This window comes from Megalops cyprinoides, chromosome 17, assembly GCF_013368585.1.
Source record: "Megalops cyprinoides isolate fMegCyp1 chromosome 17, fMegCyp1.pri, whole genome shotgun sequence".
NCBI lineage: Eukaryota > Metazoa > Chordata > Actinopteri > Elopiformes > Megalopidae > Megalops > Megalops cyprinoides.
In genome coordinates, this window is record NC_050599.1 from 22,952,339 (window position 1) to 22,969,924 (window position 17,586).

Sequence of the window (17,586 nt, forward strand, 5' to 3'; positions counted from 1 at the left end):
GACCCCCTGAGAGCAAGCCTAAGGCAACGGTGGCAAGGAAAAACTCCCCAACTACCAGGAAGAAACCTTGAGCAGAACCCGGCTGGGAGGGAGAGCCCATTTGCTTCTGGCTGGCAGATCCCCTCTCTCATTCAGCTCTCACTGCCTCAGTCAATACCTAGCTGTATTGACTGTGAACTTCAAATATTTGCTTTTTTCCAATATTGTTTTACTGACTTTATTAGCACTCACCTGCTTTAAGTCAATCATTCACAACACAAGACAAACAGATACAAGGTAATGATTATGTTTTATTTTAAACATGGTAAATAAAAGCTATGCATAATGAAGAATGTGTCTCCATTGTTTAAGCACACATACATATTGCTTTTCTGGATATTTTTTTCATGGATAAAAAAAAAATAATCTAACCCTCATGAAAAAAAAATTGTTGAAAAGCTCTGCAACACAAATAACAACAAATCTTTCTGTACCATTTATTCTTTCATAGATGAAAGGTTAAATGCTCTCTAAACATAAAAAAAACATGTCCAACAAGAACAGCTATGAAGCAATGATACCAGATTTGAAGGACATGTTATGTCATAAAATATGAGACATGCATATGTTCAAGGTGCATTAATCTACTGCTTATCATAGACGTCTTAATTTTCCGCATACCTGTTTGGCCTTATAGAAAATTCTGTAAGTACAGTACCAGCTGTCTTCCACAAGATGGCAGCAGATGAGCATAATATTTTACAGTCTGTTAGAGGTGTAATTTGACAGGCAATAAAGTGCCAATTACAAAAATGCATCTACATGTCTGTACCCACATTCGTGTATACCATGCATTCCACATCATGATAAAAACTGCAGTCAGTGAAATGCTTACCATTTATAAACATTGCTACAAGGTTCAGATCTGTACAGTTTTTAGAGTAAGAGTAACAGAGATTGGGACATTGTCAATCTTTTTGAAGTAATTTATTCATTACACAGACCAAGATCATTTATTATAGGTAATTCAATACAGAGTACCGGAAAGCACATGAGGTGGCAGAACAAATTGGCTTTGCTCCGTCGGGGATAGGGGTGGGTTTCTCTGCAGGGGTTGCTTATCACTATGCAGGTCACTGCATCATAAGGTGGACTCCCATGGAATTTACCCCACTGATTTTTGGTCAAAATATTTAAATTAAGATTATTGTGAAGTATACAAGTTCTGACCAATAAATCATTGCCCCGTAAATCAAAAAAAGCTTTTCTCCATCTTCAAAAATGAACCTTTGGCAAAACAATGTTAAAAACCAAGGTGTCAATAATGCATTTAAATATTGAATACTTAAGGTTGGTAAAAGGTTTGCTGGTACTCAGAGTGCATGCTACCAAGGAAGTCATGGCAACGAAGACTGACTCCAGAGGCAGGGGTGTCAGTGAGAGATAGAATAGCAGCCACAGACAGGCAGACATGACGCCCCTGAAGTTTCAGTGTTTCCCTCACTGTGGGACTTGGTTTATTATTTTAGTATGCTGTTTTTTTCAGAGCCTCATTTAAATTCTTTTCATTTAAACAAGCAGACCATGATGACTGACCCTTCTGGTTTCCCATCTGATTCCCCCTGAGCCAGCACCCCCGTGGTGTTTGATGACTGTGTATTTCAATTTAACATTTGCTTTTTTAAGGTTAGCATAACAAACTTCGTTTGTGTGAGAACTCTTTTATTGGGGGGTGGAGTCTAGGAGTCCTTAAGCTGACCCGCTGGTAAGAATTTATGCTTACTTGCACCACTAGGTTTGTACTGCAACTGGCTTTCAGCAAAAGCAGACTAAATGAAACTGAAATGAATATATTAGCTGCTCATTTTGAATAAAGCTCGATAAAGGCAGCCGATGAAGTGACAGTCCCTTGTAAAATGTGCACTACATTAACAGCTATAGTGGGAAATCTCTGACTTCTCTTTGCAGGTAAATTTCAGCCACTGATGATGAGTGATGTGCTCCAGTGAAAATGCACAGGAAGCAACCAAGGATGTCTCATTTATGGCTTGAAGACAGTGTGATGCTGTGCAGTGGGCACAGACATTGCTTGCTGACAGTAGCAGGCTGTCACATGCAGCCCAGACAGGTGTAAGCCTTCAGTAGACATTGGATTTCTTGCAAATGCAATCTCAAAGCCCTCTGGATTTGCTCATATTTAATATCATATTTGTAAAAAATTTCTCCAAATAAAGGAACCATGGGGTATTTACCTGTATATACTTGAGCCACCAAAAGAGTGCATCCAGTTTCAATGTATTACACTATATGGACAAAAGTATTCGGACGCCTGACCATTACATTGTAATGACATTGTATTCAAATACATATACTTTAATATGGAGTTGGTCCCCCTTTTACAGGTATAACAGCTTCCACTCTTCTCTGAAGGCTTTCCACAAGATGTGTTTCTGTGGGAATTTGTGCCCATTCATTCTGTAGAGCACTTATGAGGTCAGGCACTGATGTTGGACGAGAAGGCCTGGTTCGCAATCTCCGTTCCAGCTCATCCCAAAGGTGCTCGATGGGGTTGAGGTCAGGGCTCTGTGCGGGCCAGTCAAGTTCTTCCACACTGAACTCATCAAACCATGTCTTTAGTCCTTGCTTTATGCACTGGGGCACAGTCATGTTGGAATAGAAAAGGGCCTTCCCCAAACTACTGTCACAAAGTTGGAAGCATAGCATTGTCCAAAATGTCTTGGTATGCTGAAGCATTAAGATTGCCCTTCACTGGAGATAAGACCAAATACTTTTGTCCATATAATGTATTTTCACCAGTCCCTCCTTAGTGAAGCACAGACTGTTTAACTAAACGCAGACTGAAGCATACAAAATGGCTGCGGCCCAACCACGTGAGATATTACGTTGAGATTAAAACCCCTACTTAAAGGCTTGGAAACTCAGCTCCTTCAGCACTGCCACTGTCACTGCCCCTATTGTCACTCAATACTGCCACATTGTCACATTGTGCTCCCCTGGCCAATCTGCTCCCCTCAGATAGCCCCAGGGGTGCATCAGTGAGTTTCATAGGGCAGGAATCAAGCTGCTCGGAATGAGTGGATTAAGGGTGGAGTATTATACAATTCGTGTATTATTTACTTCTGTCTTTACACACTCTCCTCCACCCACTGGTTCGGAGAAGCAGCCTTTCGACATCACCAAAGGTCACCCGCTGTTTGTTTTAGTGTTTAGCCTCTCGGTCAGGGCCACCGTGGAGAGGGGTCAATGGATTTCGACATTAAAGGTGGGAAACAAACCTCTGACTGGAGTTTGAATGGAGCTGCATGCAAATCTCGCCGGTCTTGTCTCTTTCTGTGGATTACTGCGCGGCGGACGAATGATGAATGCCTCTCCGATGCTAGCGGGGCTGCTGCTGTACGTCTGCCTCACCTGCACAGGTGCGTCACAGGAACCATGGGGCCTGCGCGATGGGACGGGGGTGTCGGACGAGGTGGGCAACTTTTCCGATCACTACGGAGACCTGGCCTTCAGGCTGTACCGCGGCCTGGTCGCCGACAGGCCCGAGGAGAACACCCTTTTCTCGCCACTCACCGTTTCCTCGGCCCTCGCCTTCCTGTCCGCCGGTGCGGGCTCGCGGACGCGGGCGGAGATCCTCTCCGTGCTCGGCGTTTCCAACGACACTGTGGTAAACGTGCCGAGGGCGATGGCGGCTCTGGCAGAATTCACCGCCAGGCTCTCCGGGGATAAAGGAGGGATTAACCTGACTGCAGGGAGTTCCCTGCACGTGGAGAAGACCCTCAGTCTCCCTCACAAGCTCCGCAACCACTCCAGAGACGGGTACGACAGGGCCATTCGCCCTGTGGACTTTTCCAAACCCCTGCAAGCCCAGAAGGACATAAATGCCTTCATAAAACAGGAGACGGGAGGGAGAATCACTGACTTCCTCCAAAGTTTAAACAGTTCTGCCAAATCAGTCCTTGCAAACTACATGTATTTTAAAGGTAAATGTTTTTTTTCTACTTAGGTGTTAAGGCATTTCTACAGGACCCAGTACTGAAAGTGATATATCAATTTCTTTGGTTGTTATGATTTATTGTTTTTAATATTGTGTGCTTTGTGTATCTAGTACATTCTTGTGGAGTACATGCATAATATACACTATTGTTCTACCTTAGTCTCAAAATCAATGTGAAGAAGAAACAGCAGGTAAAATCAGTTGATAGTTTAAATATGTTTTACTGAATATTGTTTATTTCAAGCTCACATAAAAGCATTTGAACTATGATCTCTCTTAGCACCAGTATATATCTCTAGTGAATAAAACACATCTGCCTCATATATATACCAAAACAATGAGCATGCTAAAGACTCAGCTATGGTGACATAGCATTCTTAAGTATGTATGAAAATCATCTGACTGCAGGGAAGTGGCAGCAGCCGTTTTCACGTCGGCACACGGTGAACTGGCGCTTCCAGGTGAACGGCACGCTGGCGGCGGAGGTGCCCATGATGTTCCGGGACGACTCGGAGGAGCTGTGGATGCTCTACGACACCAACTGCTCAGCCACTGTGGTGCGGCTGCCCTATGCTGGGGGTCTGGCCATGCTGCTGCTGCTGCCCAGGGGAGACCTGGACCAGCTGGAGCCAAGCCCCTGTCTCTCTGCCGCCAGGATGAAGTTCTGGAGGACCAATCTCAGGCCTGGGTACTGTTGCAGCCTCAGAGGATGCTGTGTGTGCGTGTGTGTGTATGTGTGTGTGTGTGTGTGTATGTGTGCACCTGAGCATGCGTGCGTGTGTGTTTGAAATACAGAGGCCGGCTCCCTTCTGCTTCTCCTTTACAGACGAGCGGAAATCCGTCTCCCGAAGTTTGTCCTGAGGAAGTCCTACCCACTGCAGAGCGTTTTGGAGCAGACAGGTGTCCGAACCCTCTTCACCGACTCCGCTGACCTGCCCGGCTTCGCGGTCCGTAAAGGGCTGAGGATCCAGGTACTTGGGCCAAGGAGCTGAGAACCGCCGGTCAGATAGCCAGTCAGAGTCCCCCTCATCATCCACCTTCTTCCCTTTCAGCCAATAGGAAAGCTCCCATGAGAGACATGGCTGGCAAGGATGTAGAGAAATGCTATGCTGGCAGTTAGCGGGGAGAGGGAGGAAACTGCTTGCACAAGGCATGTGTGTGACAGTTCTTTATCTCCAAAGAGAGAAAGACGTAGAGCACTGCTGAGGTGAGTCTGTCAGACCTCCACTATGAGGCTGCTCACTCTTGGATGCCCACCCATGGCGATCACTCTCTCAGACTGCAAGAAAGGGGCTGCTCAGTGGGGAGATGGACAAGAGTGAGCAACACTGCATCTCTGAATGTGAGCTCTCTGGCAGGTGGAGCTAATGAATGACGAGACGAGGTGTCACCACGCACGTTTCTTGCCTTAGGCTCTGCACGAGGCCATCCTGGAGGTGGACGAGACGGAGGCAGATGAGCGGGGAGGCCAAGATGCCGGACTGGACTTCTCCGAACCCCAGCGAATCATTTTCGACCGACCCTTCATTTTCCTGGTCTACAATGAACCCACTGGGACCATCCTGCTAATAGGAAAAATTGTGAACCCCTCAGAAAACTAAATGACTCCAGTTCCCTCTGACACCCTGCAAAGAAAACATGAAAACAAATGCAAAAATCTCCCTTTCACTGTAATATATTTAACCATTGTTGTATAAAAAAATAAATGTGTATTTTTTCCTCTACATTTTTGTCTTTGTCTTGATGTTATTTCATTAACATTTTCTCAAGATTTAAAATCGCTGGTTTGTTTTGCTTGTTTAGAATCATACTTCTGCTCTCTAATATGTCCCCTTTTATAGGTCGGAAATGTTGTTGATATGAATATTAAAGATATGGTACTTGCCTTATTAAAATAAATGTGACAGTAAAAGATGTGCCTCGAGGGAACCAGGGGAGAGGAGTCCACAGTTACCAAGAGGATGTTTAACACAGAACATTAGTGTGTAACAAGGTCTTCAGGGGGAGCCCAGGTCTTCAGCATTGCTTCCTTCACTGTCAGTTTTTATTTTGTATGAGGTGGGTTCCCACTTCACATTACCAATAGATTTACTTACAGTGTATTCATGTTCTACTTCCTGAATAGTAGATTTAAAAGGACTGGGGTTGTTTGCCAGCCAGCTGCATTGGCTCAAGGTGTTCACTTGGTCCCAGTTACAGAGTCTTAGTCTTTTTACTTCTGGCAGTTGATGTGTTGTTCAATTTTGGGCTTTAGTTATGTTTAAACATATGATTTATTCAGGGGACAGCTTTTAAAACTGCATTCATGAAAGTGTTTAGGAAGCTGTCTGGCACCATTAAGTGGAGTTTTGAGCTTTCTTTCTCTAATGTTTTGCTTTGTCTCTTTACTGGATGCACTCCAGAGTTTATGTACAGCTTCACAGAAGAACACCTTGGCTATCTCTTGAATGGCTTTTTGAAATAGGTGTATTTACATATTACAGGGCCTGCTGCATCCTCACTAGCCTCTCCTTTGATTGCAAGTTCATGTTACCCCATCACAGCTACATTAGCTAAAAAATTATTTCTTCCTAAATGTAACAATAACACATTACTGTCAGGAACATGAATGAAGGACATGAGTAGACCTGTGGAGGTACAATCATGAGCTAGAATGTGTGTGCCCACGTTTGGCTTTGGTCAAATGATATTTATGTACTGTTTTGGACAGTAATCAGCTCTCTTTCAATATCTAAATCATTACCATATCCAGATGACACTGAAAAAGTACACAGATTATAACACTTAAAAAATATTGGCTCTCCATCCCAAAGCCGGAGTGAGGTGCCTCTTCTGGGACAAACATGCACAAGAATGTGGCTCTGCTCCCTCACAGCGTCTGTGCCTATAAACCATGATGAGTTAAAGCTTTTGCATTATTCCTTTTAAACACAGGCAGCTGTTTGATCGGTATTTCCCTTCTACTGCAATGTTGCTAGCTAGCTTGACTACAAATACCTTCACAGGCACAAGGACAAGCATACAATTTATTGTGGATTGTAAATGTGACAATTATGTACTGTATATTCAGCTATTTCCCTTCACAGCCCACCCAAATCAAAATGGCAGCATAAAGACTGCAGCTATAAATAGTCTTTTGTTAACTAAATGAAGGCCTGAAAACTGGTGAAGTCCAGTCATTGTGAGAGAATTCAAGTTCACTGCCTGTCAGACTTAACCAAAGGGAGAAGATCTGAAATGGAAACGTGACACAGATATTCCTTTCCTCTCTCATGTTTTATTGATATTGGAGGTCATTTTTGTAATAAAATGATGTTTTGTCAAATAAGAGTATGACAAGGTGAAGTTAGACAGGAATAATGAATTGTAATGCACATGATCTCACAAATGGGTGGTAAAATATGTATTTCCTGCTCTTTATCCGATTGATCCCTACAAATCTGTTGAAGTGGTTTCTGCATACAGCCTTTTTATCAGACTACTTTTCTACTTAAAATATTCATCTTTGTTAATGATCAGAATGCAAAAGTTGTTCAGTGTTAAATAGACTTGTATTAAATCTGAAAACCCTTTTGAATGTCCTCATTCTGCTCTCGATACAGCATGAAGAATAGCGTTAGCTTCTAGAGACCAACCACACAGAGTGAGAGATGCGGGAGCGCTCACAGCATTTGGTTTCAGTGTTCCTCTGTTTCTATACATCTTCCTAGTTCACTGCATGTGAATGAGGCTCAATAAATGGATGACCAATCGGAAGTTTTGTAATTTACCACCATGGTGTGGTGGAGATGAACACTGGGGCCCCCTGCTGGTGTGGTTATGCCACAACACTGATGGGTTCATTCAGGCGACTGACATGCGAAAGAATTCTGAATGCAATCCTCGAGCACTGCGTTGCCTTAAGATAGTGTCACTGTCGATGGTCTGTTCAGATGTGTCAGAAAATTCAAGAAATGAAAGTAAACAGAGAATCGTGTTATAACAGTTGGCAGATTTATCACAAACTATGTGTTTGAAAATAAGTGGCCTGTTTTTTTCCTCATCTGGCCTTGGTTTCATTTTGACATTTTGAATGATAGTCACATCATGTAATGAATCTGTAAAAGCAGAGTAGTGAATGGAAATTCCACTGAATGGGAAAACAAGCAAAACAAAAGTCAATATTTGTTTGTTTTATTGTTTCTTTACAGAAAGAAATCTTTGAGCTCAGAAACATAGAGACAAATATCTATATAAAAATATAACACAAATATAGGCAAATAACACTGAACATACTTTATACCTATTGTGTTCAATTCCAACAGATTTTTTTCCCTGAATAAAAAAAGAAATATATTATCTTGTTTGAGAACAAAATCAAACCTGGGATCTGGTGGGACCTGGTCTATAGTTACCATGTCCTTATGGTTATTTTATGGTCCGTAGAAATAGATGCATTGAGGGACAGGCTTTTGTCACTAAGAGGGGATCAGCAGCAGAGCCTCCATGGAGGTTTTTTTTTGTCTAAACTAACCATTTGTGGTGAACCTCAAGTTGTTCAGAAATGCTAGGCTAACATCCTGCCTGACATGAACAGCTGCACAGCACAGAGTCCTGTAGCTCCAGCAAGTTAAAGCTTCACTCAACTAGGAGATTCCAACCAACCTGCTCTACCACCAACATGCATACTGCAAGCAACCAGCCTGAAACCAACTCTGGTGGAATCCAGTTTTGAGAACAGTGTGTGATTTGGAGGACAGAATGTTATTTAATGTATGGAGTGTGATTTAGAGCACAGGATGTACCTCATAAATGTGCAGGAAGGAACAAGCCGGCTGCCCTCAGTACCCCCCCATGGAAACCCTGCCGTTGATACCGCATGGTCTAGCTGGCTGTGGGGTTCACAACCTTGCCCATGAAGAGGATGCTCCTAGTGGACTCCTCTACAATGAGCAGCAGGAAGGGCCTGTCCAAGACGAACGTGTCCGGAAGGGACATGGGCATGATTTCGATGGTGGTGGCAGCAGCGGCCTCAGTGCCCTTCTCATCCACGTTGAGCACAGCTTTGTGGGACACCTGAAAAACCAACCAGGTAAAATTTAAGGGGCACAGAGAAACTAAACAAGAGAGGAAATCCAAACAGGCAAGAGTCCCGCAGTGCAGGATGATAGTGCAGTTAGGGAGCTGGTCGTGTTATCCAGCAGGTTCAGGTTCATTTTCCACGTGGAGCACTGTCTGGAAATACCCATCTGTGCAAATGTACAGTAACTTCAAATGTAAGATATGTAACATTCCCTATGTAAATTCTTCTATGACGCAAATGTATAACATAATCTAATCATGTTTCAAGTGGTGTTTACATTCACACTGATTGATTACCAATTTTCATAACACAATTAATGGTTGTGCAATACTCATATACAGCTAATGGTTGTGCAATACCCTTGTTACTTGAATATTTCATTCTGTATTTACTGTGCCATTACACTGTGTCTTACTTATTTATATATTATTTTACCCTCTATTTAATGCATTGCTTGCCTACTCTATCTTATTCTATTCTATTTTTTATTTTTATCTTCATTGCTGCATTGTTTTTGATACTGTAAGTGAGCAATTTTCGGCACAATAATTTCCTTCGAGATCAATGAAGTTTTATCTCATCTTATCTAATCTTATCTAATAACATCATATCTTCAAGAAAAGCCTCCGTCTACACACACAGGAAGCACATCCTCGTACCTTGGACACCTTCAGGCCAACCTCTTCAGAGATCCCCGATAGATCAGCGGAGTCAGAGAATGCGGCAACCACACCCATCTCTGTCAGAACTTCCTTCAGGGAGTATGACCCAGATGCAGAGAACTTGGGCATGAATATATCTATCATACTAATAGAGAGGAAATCAACACATGCTTAGTCCAGGCATCTCAGGTAACACAGAGAGCTACAACATTCTTGGAATGTCAATAGTAAAAAAGCAATGGGAATAGGGTTATGGATGTCCATGACAGCGGGACAGAGGACAATCCAGGGTTATATTCTTTTGACCATTGATGGAGTTGTGCCAGTGCATGATAGCCAAGCAGATGAGTGGAGATTGACCTACCTCTAAAGAAGATGTAGTTCAGCAGCACCAGGAGAGTGTCACTGTCCACACTCGACATCACCTCAGGGATCTTGTCATGGGTCTTCTTGGCAATGTACTTATTGATCTCTTGCAGGGCCAAATCCTGTTTCTTGAAGTCGACAGTGAAGCCCTCAGCCTGGAAGTAGTGCTTGGCGTCCTCCAGGTACTTCTGCGTAGGCTTGAAGCCCTCCTGCAGGACCAGGGTGCTGCCAGTGTCCAGCTGCAGCGCCCCCTGGCTGTGACTCAACATGTGCTGCAGGTGCTCGTAGGCCTCGCTCACCTGGGCGCTGGTGAAATCACTGTAGCCCAGCGTCTGGAAGAGCTGCTTGTGGGTGTCGCGCTTGGCCCCCATTAGCAGCAGGGATAGAAAAGGTAAGAGTTGGTGAGTGAATTATTTCTGTGTTAATAATCTAAATATATGCCTAAAACTATTGTCATCCTGCTTCTATCTCATCAGTTTTCTGTATGCAGCTGACAATCATTTCATTTGTGTGTACTGCTAATATATATTTTTAATATTAAAGAGAAAAAGACTGTCTTTGTCTTACATCAATGAAAAATATTAATTTTTAAGAAGAGAAAAAATGCAAATTGTATGCAAAATAATCTCAAAAGAAATGCCTCTTCAATACAAATGCAATGGATGCCCCGTATAAATGTAAACGCTTGACATACATCGGTAAAGTTAACCAATTTACTGGTGGATACTATTTTGTTCTTCGGAATTCTCTCTTTGGAAAGAAATAGTTTGGCTTATAAAGGGAGCACAGACATTGCCCAACCATCACTGTCAGTAAAACATGATGTTACTCACCAACATTTCAGATCACACATTTAAGTTACCCATACAGGACATAGGCATTTTCAGTAGTAGGCACCACAGCAGACCAGCAGCAGGTGGTAAACTACAATCACCCTGCTCTGGTTCTTACTGTTCTGCATGATTAAAAAGGGAGTCAGTTTAAATAAGCATCTCTTTGCAGCAGATTCTCTTTCTTCCTTGCATTGAATGCAATTGTTACCTTTATATACTGCCCAGAGAAGATATTTTATTAATAACAACAAAAAGAACAACTTTTTTTAAGCTAAAATCAAATTCTAATCACTCTTTCAGAGGCAATTTAGTGAATCTTTTTCACTGTTAAGATTAGCTGCATCACTTTAAATTCATATGTATATAACATTAAAACAATTAGTGACAAAAACTATAAAAATGAATCAGCTACTGATGAATAATTTATTAATACATTCGTGAGCTTGCTAATCACAAAAAAGATGACTATATTTATCAGCATACAAAGTATGATAACCCTTGAAATGGAATGCAATCCATTTAGAGCACTACTTTACATTAATATGCCCATCCAGTTTTACGTTTTTTTTATTCTATTTTTGAAATGAAATATGATATTCAATTATCCCAATCATTTTCCCTGTGACTAAAATTAGAAACTGGATTGTGCTTACCATGCAGACCTTTTCTCAGGCAGACAGTTTGAGCTGTCAGTCTGAGCATTTATACTGTACAAAATGGGCAGAGCAGCAAACATTGGAATGACCCAGACCTCTGGACCTCTCTGTTGGTGACTTATCTCTCATCTCTGTCGACAAAAGTATCAAACCTGACACCACAGAGTCAAAGAGCCAATCAGACCAGTCGAGCTAGATGTCCATACCACGTTGGAATGTTCTTGTGATTCAAGGTAAACTGAAATGTTTTAAGAAAGAGTGTGTGCGTGTGTGTTTCTGTGTTTGCATGCACGTGCGTATGCTTGCGTGTGTTGTGTGCGCATGCATGTATGCACACATGTGTGCGTGCATATGTGCATTCATCCGTGGGTGAGAATGTATGTGTGTGTGTAGGTGTGTGTGCTTTGTCACTGCATTTGGTGATGAACTTTGTGCAGATGGTTCTGAAGAGACTGTACAGTTCCTTGCTTGTCTCAGTGCAGCTGCAGTCATCCAGCATAGAAAGACTGAGTGTCAGTAGATATCTGGGTATCAGACGTCAATAGTTTTGCCATGTTTACATGCAGAAAAAAACAGTAAAATTTAGACAATAAATAAGCAGATAAATATATTAAATCATAAGCAAACTGTAAAAGAAATAACATAATTCTCCTCATTATGCTTAATTCTGCTCTTCTTTTGTAAGGTAAACCCCAGTTTGGCATGGGGGGTCTTTTCACTGACTAATGAATCATTGGCTGCACTAAAGTAAAATGGCTGTGACTGACTTATTGGTCACCTATTATGTTTATTTTTCTTATCAGAAACTCAATTTTTCAGTGCCAGCAGAAATTCAACTGTAGGGTCAATCCCTAATCACAAAACAGACACAATCTTTTTGTGCTGGGTGACTGCAGTTGTGCTCACATTGATTTGGCCATGCAAGGAACTGCACATTCTCTTCAGCAATATCTACACAAAGGGCATCACCAAATGCTGAAGCGACAAAGCCCACACCTATCCACTCACACACCCACACACATACACACATACACAAACATGCACACACAACCATATCCGCCAACACACGTAAGTACATACTGTATGTACACACATATGCGCACATACGTGCATGCACACACCACACATGCAAGCACACATGCCTGCATGAGCATGCACACACACACACACACACACACACACACACACACACACACACACACACAGACACACACACACACACACACACACACACACACACACAAACACACACACAGAGTAATTTTATTCCACTGTGAATATGTTCAATAATCCCCTCGGAGGGTTAAACAGCATTCCTGTCGTGCTTTGATTCACTGACTGAGGACTGTCAATGGTCTTGTTTTAACCTGTACTTCCTCTGATCGTGGCGCACTGGCTGAATTTTTAGGTCTCTGCCACAAAACGCGATACTGGTGGCATACATTTCAGTTTACCTTCGATGGCAAAAGAATTCCAATAAGGTATGGAAGTCCAGCTCGACAGGCCTGATTGGCTCCTTGGCTCTGTGGTGTCAGGTTTGATACATTTGTAGATAGAGGTGGGAGGTGAGTCACCGACCGAGGGGTCCAGAGGTCAGGGTCAGATCAATGTTTACCTAGAGGACGCTGGTCATTCTGTACAGTATAAATGCTCAGCCTGATAGCTCAAACTGCCTGCCTGAGAAGAGTTCTGTATGGTAAGCACAATCTGGTTTATACTTTAAGTGACAGGGAAAATGATTGGGATAACAGAATATCATATTTCATTTCAAAAATAAAAAAAACGTAAAACTGGATGGGCATATTAATGTAAAGTGGTGTTCTAAATGGATTGCATTCCATTTCAAGGGTTATCATACTTTGTATTCTCATAATTATAGTCATCTTTTTGTGATTAGCAAGCTCACAAATGTATTAATAAATTATCCATCAGTAGCTGATTCCTTTCTCGCTTATAGTTTTATTGTGTGTACACCGGAATTTAAAGGGATGCGGCTAATTCATCTGCATGTTCTTGTGTAGCGTTAGCAGCTTTGTGAATTTCACATGAAACGATCCTAACAGTGAAAAAGAGAGAGATCAGAGAGATCTGAATTTGATTTTAGCTTAAAAAAGTTGTTCTTTTTGTTGCTATAAATAAAATTTCTTCCATGGGCAGTATACAAAGGTAACACTATTGCATTTGATGAAATCAAGAAAGAGGAAATCTGCTGCAAAAAGATTCTTATTTAAACTGACACCCTTTTTAATCATGCAAAACAGTAAGAACCAGTTGAGGGTGATCATACAAACTAATGTAAGTTTTGCCCCTGTTTGTAGCTGCCCAGCTCCTGCTTGTCTGAGTCTGAGGTTTGCATTTGTTCTGTTTGTCCATTCTTTGTGGTATCTATTACTGAAAATGCATGTGTCCTTTATGGGAAACTTAAATCTATGATCTGGAATGTTGATGAGGAACTTCACCATAAGCTATAAGCTTATAAGCTATCCTTTTTTATACACTAACCCATTTCATCCCAAGGAGAGAAATTATGGATTTGGTTAACTTTACTGATCGATGTCAGACATTTACGGGGAGCATCCGTTACATTTATATTAAAGAAGCATTTCTTTTGGCATTTTCCTGCAGTTTGTGCTCATTTTACCTGACAAATTAATAGTTTTCATTGATGCAAGAGAAAGACAATCTTTTTCTCTTTGATATAAAATACATAAGCAGTACCCACAACTGAAATGATTGTCAGCTTCATCCAGAAAAGTGATGAGATAGAAGCAGGATGACTATTTTAGGGTGCATATTTTTTGATAACACAGAAATATCCACTTTCGTGCTCTTCCGTTATTCAATAGTTTCAAATAAAGTCATTTTGAAAATGATAATGTGTTTGTCCATTAATATATATCATGCATTCACTTCAGATAGGCACCGCGTTCTGTCCCATTACAGAGACACAATGCTCTGTCAGTGTTGATGCCCAGATGAGGTAAGGAATGCAATACTTGGAAAACCATTCACTCTTGCTCGGTTTTCGCTGGCAGGTGAAAATGCGGGGATTTCTGCATTGCTTGCTTGCCTCGCTGCTCCTCTCTGTGGCGAGACCCCTCCCCCACCCTCATTATGGAGACCATGATAGAGACCATGAGGGTCACACCGAAGAACACTTCCACCACCTACACCACGGCAAAGATGAGTCCCACCCCGACCACAGCCAGGTAGAGGACATCTGTCACAAGTTATCCCCGCCCAACGCCGACTTCGCCTTCGCCCTCTACAAGCACTTGAATGCCAAGGCCGAAGCAGAGTCCAAGAACGTCTTCTTCTCTCCGCTTGGCATCTCCACCGCCCTATCCCTGCTGTCAATGGGGGCCAAGGGCGACACCCACAAGCAGCTCTTCCAGACGCTGGGCTACAGTGATTTCACCAGCGCCCAGGTGAGCGAGGCCTACGAGCACCTGCAGCACATGTTGAGTCACAGCCAGGGGGCGCTGCAGCTGGACACTGGCAGCACCCTGGTCCTGCAGGAGGGCTTCAAGCCTACGCAGAAGTACCTGGAGGACGCCAAGCACTACTTCCAGGCTGAGGGCTTCACTGTCGACTTCAAAAAACAGGATTTGGCCCTCCAAGAGATCAATAAGTACATTGCCAAGAAGACCCATGACAAGATCCCTGAGGTGATGTCGAGTGTGGACAGTGACACTCTCCTGGTGCTGCTGAACTACATCTTCTTTAGAGGTAGGTCAATCTCCACTCATCTGCTTGGCTATCATGGGTAACCTGTTGCTTTTCTAACTTCAGCCTTGGAAGGAATAGGCTGCTGTGACAGAGGAGGTACTGTAGGCACCATGTGGTCTTGCTATTGGCCCCCCTAATTTCACTGTGTTCTTTCAGGCAAATGGGAGAAAACCTTTGATCCAAAAGACACGCACAAGGCTGATTTCCACATTGACGACACGACCAAGGTGACAGTAGACATGATGAAGAGGACTGGCCGGTACGAATACTACTATGACCGCGACAACCACACAGCGGTGTTGATGCTGCCCTACCAAGGGAACGCCTCCATGATGATCCTCCTGCCAAGCAAGGACAAGATGAAGCATGTAGAATCGATCCTCAGCAAGGATTATATCAGACACTTGCACGACTCCCTGTTCAGAAGGTAAGGGCCAACATCATCAAAAGTCAAAAGAACCCTGTTCACTGTCCCACTGTAATGGGCATGCATAACCCTATTCCAATTGCAATTGCTGCCATTGACATTCCAAGAATATTGTAGCTGTGTGTTCCCTGAGATGCCTGGACTAAGCATGTGTTGATTTCCTCTCTGTTAGTTCAGTGGATGTATTCATGCCCAAGTTCTCTGCATCTGGGTCATACTCCCTGAAGGAAATTCTGACAGAGATGGGTGTGGTTGCCGCATTCTCCGACTCCGCTGATCTATCAGGGATCTCTGAAGAGGTTGGCCTGAAGGTGTCCAAGGTACGAGGATGTGCTTCCTGTGTGTCTATTTTTGAAAATATGATTATGTAATGAAATGTTGTTAAATATTCAGGGTGAATGTAATCACAATTTGAGACGGGATTACATCGCATTACATATTTGCACACACACATTAGAAACATATGCATCAAAAAAGCTGACATAGGGTGTGTTACATAGCCTACATTCGAACGTACCTTCCATTTGTAGAGACGGGTATTTATAGGGAGTGTCTCACCTGGGAAATGTGCCTGCACCTGCTGGATAACAAGATCAGCTCCCTAACTGCACTATCATCCTGCACTGCGGGACTCTTGTCTGTTTGGATTTCCTCTCTTGTTTGGTTTCTCTAAGGCCCCTTAAATTTTACCTGGTTGGTTTTTCAGGTGTCCCACAAAGCTGTGCTCAACGTGGATGAGAAGGGCACTGAGGCCGCTGCTGCCACCACCATCGAAATCATGCCCATGTCCCTTCCGGACACGTTCGTCTTGGACAGGCCCTTCCTGCTGCTCATTGTAGAGGAGTCCACTAGGAGCATCCTCTTCATGGGCAAGGTTGTGAACCCCACAGCCAGCTAGACCATGCGGTATCAATGGCAGGGTTTCCATGGGGGGGTACTGAGAGCAGCCGGCTTGTTCCTTCCTGCACATTTATGAGGCACATCCTATACTCTAAATCACCTTCCATACACTATATAACATTCTGTCTTCAGAATCACACACTGTACTCCAAAATTGATTTCACCAGAGTTGGCTTCCGGCTGGTTGCTTGCAGTATGAATGTTGGTGGTAGTGAAGTTTTAACTTGCTGGAGGTATAGGATCCACTTTCTCTGAGCTGTGGAGCTATTTGTGTCAGGCAGGTCTTTAACCCAGCATTTGTGAGCAAATATATCAAAGTTTATAACGAATGGCTGCCTTAGACAAAAAAAAATCTCTCCTCTCTGGACACTCTCCTGCTGATCCCTTCTTAGTTACACAAGCCAATTTTTGTATGCATCTATTTCTACGGATCATAAAATAACCATAAGGACATAATTATTGGCCAGGTCCCACAAGATCCCAAGCTTGCTTTTGTTCTCAAACAAGATCTTTTTTTTCATTCAGGGAAAAAAAAAACTGAACTGAACTGAACTAAACTGAACACCATACGTATGAAGTACTGTCACTGTTTAATGGATATTTGTTTCTATGTTTCTGAGCTCAAAGATTTCTTTCTGTAAAGAAACAATAAAACAAAGAAATATTGACTTTTGATTTGCTTGTTTTCCCATTCAGTGGAATTTCTATTCACTACTCTGCTTTTACAGATTCATTACATGATGTGGCTAATGAAACCAAGGCCAGATGAGGAAAAAACAGGCCACTTATTTTCAAACACGTAGTTTGTAATAAATCTGGCAACTGTTATAAAACGATTCTCATTTTACATTTTTCAGAGTATTCTGACACATCAGTGCATCGACAGTGATGCTATCTTAAAGAGATGCAATGTTTGTGGATTGCATTCAGAATTGTTTTTCATGTTAGTCGCCTGAA

At 42.6% G+C, this 17,586-nt stretch overlaps 3 protein-coding genes across 3 annotated transcripts; 2 read left to right on the forward strand and 1 right to left on the reverse strand.

Moving 5' to 3' along the window:
- The first annotated feature begins 3,276 nt into the window (after nucleotides 1–3,276).
- Nucleotides 3,277–5,657, forward strand: LOC118792477 (plasma serine protease inhibitor-like). The gene is made up of 4 exons (XM_036550332.1): nucleotides 3,277–3,980; nucleotides 4,403–4,693; nucleotides 4,790–4,965; nucleotides 5,407–5,657. Exons 1-4 carry the CDS (start codon nucleotides 3,293–3,295, stop codon nucleotides 5,593–5,595), a joined length of 1,344 nt encoding a protein of 447 aa, XP_036406225.1. The 5' UTR covers nucleotides 3,277–3,292; the 3' UTR covers nucleotides 5,596–5,657.
- Nucleotides 5,658–8,814: 3,157 nt separating this feature from the next.
- Nucleotides 8,815–10,470, reverse strand: LOC118792478 (alpha-1-antitrypsin homolog; the record flags this gene model as incomplete). Its single annotated transcript, XM_036550333.1, has 3 exons — nucleotides 8,815–9,049; nucleotides 9,716–9,863; nucleotides 10,061–10,470. Coding segments are annotated over 3 exons (750 nt in total), but the record flags the coding sequence as incomplete, so codon positions are not given.
- Nucleotides 10,471–13,184: 2,714 nt separating this feature from the next.
- Nucleotides 13,185–17,302, forward strand: LOC118792539 (alpha-1-antitrypsin homolog). Its single transcript, XM_036550416.1, has 5 exons — nucleotides 13,185–13,269; nucleotides 14,609–15,302; nucleotides 15,459–15,729; nucleotides 15,902–16,049; nucleotides 16,436–17,302. Exons 1-5 carry the CDS (start codon nucleotides 13,267–13,269, stop codon nucleotides 16,625–16,627), a joined length of 1,308 nt encoding a protein of 435 aa, XP_036406309.1. The 5' UTR covers nucleotides 13,185–13,266; the 3' UTR covers nucleotides 16,628–17,302.
- Nucleotides 17,303–17,586: the final 284 nt, after the last annotated feature.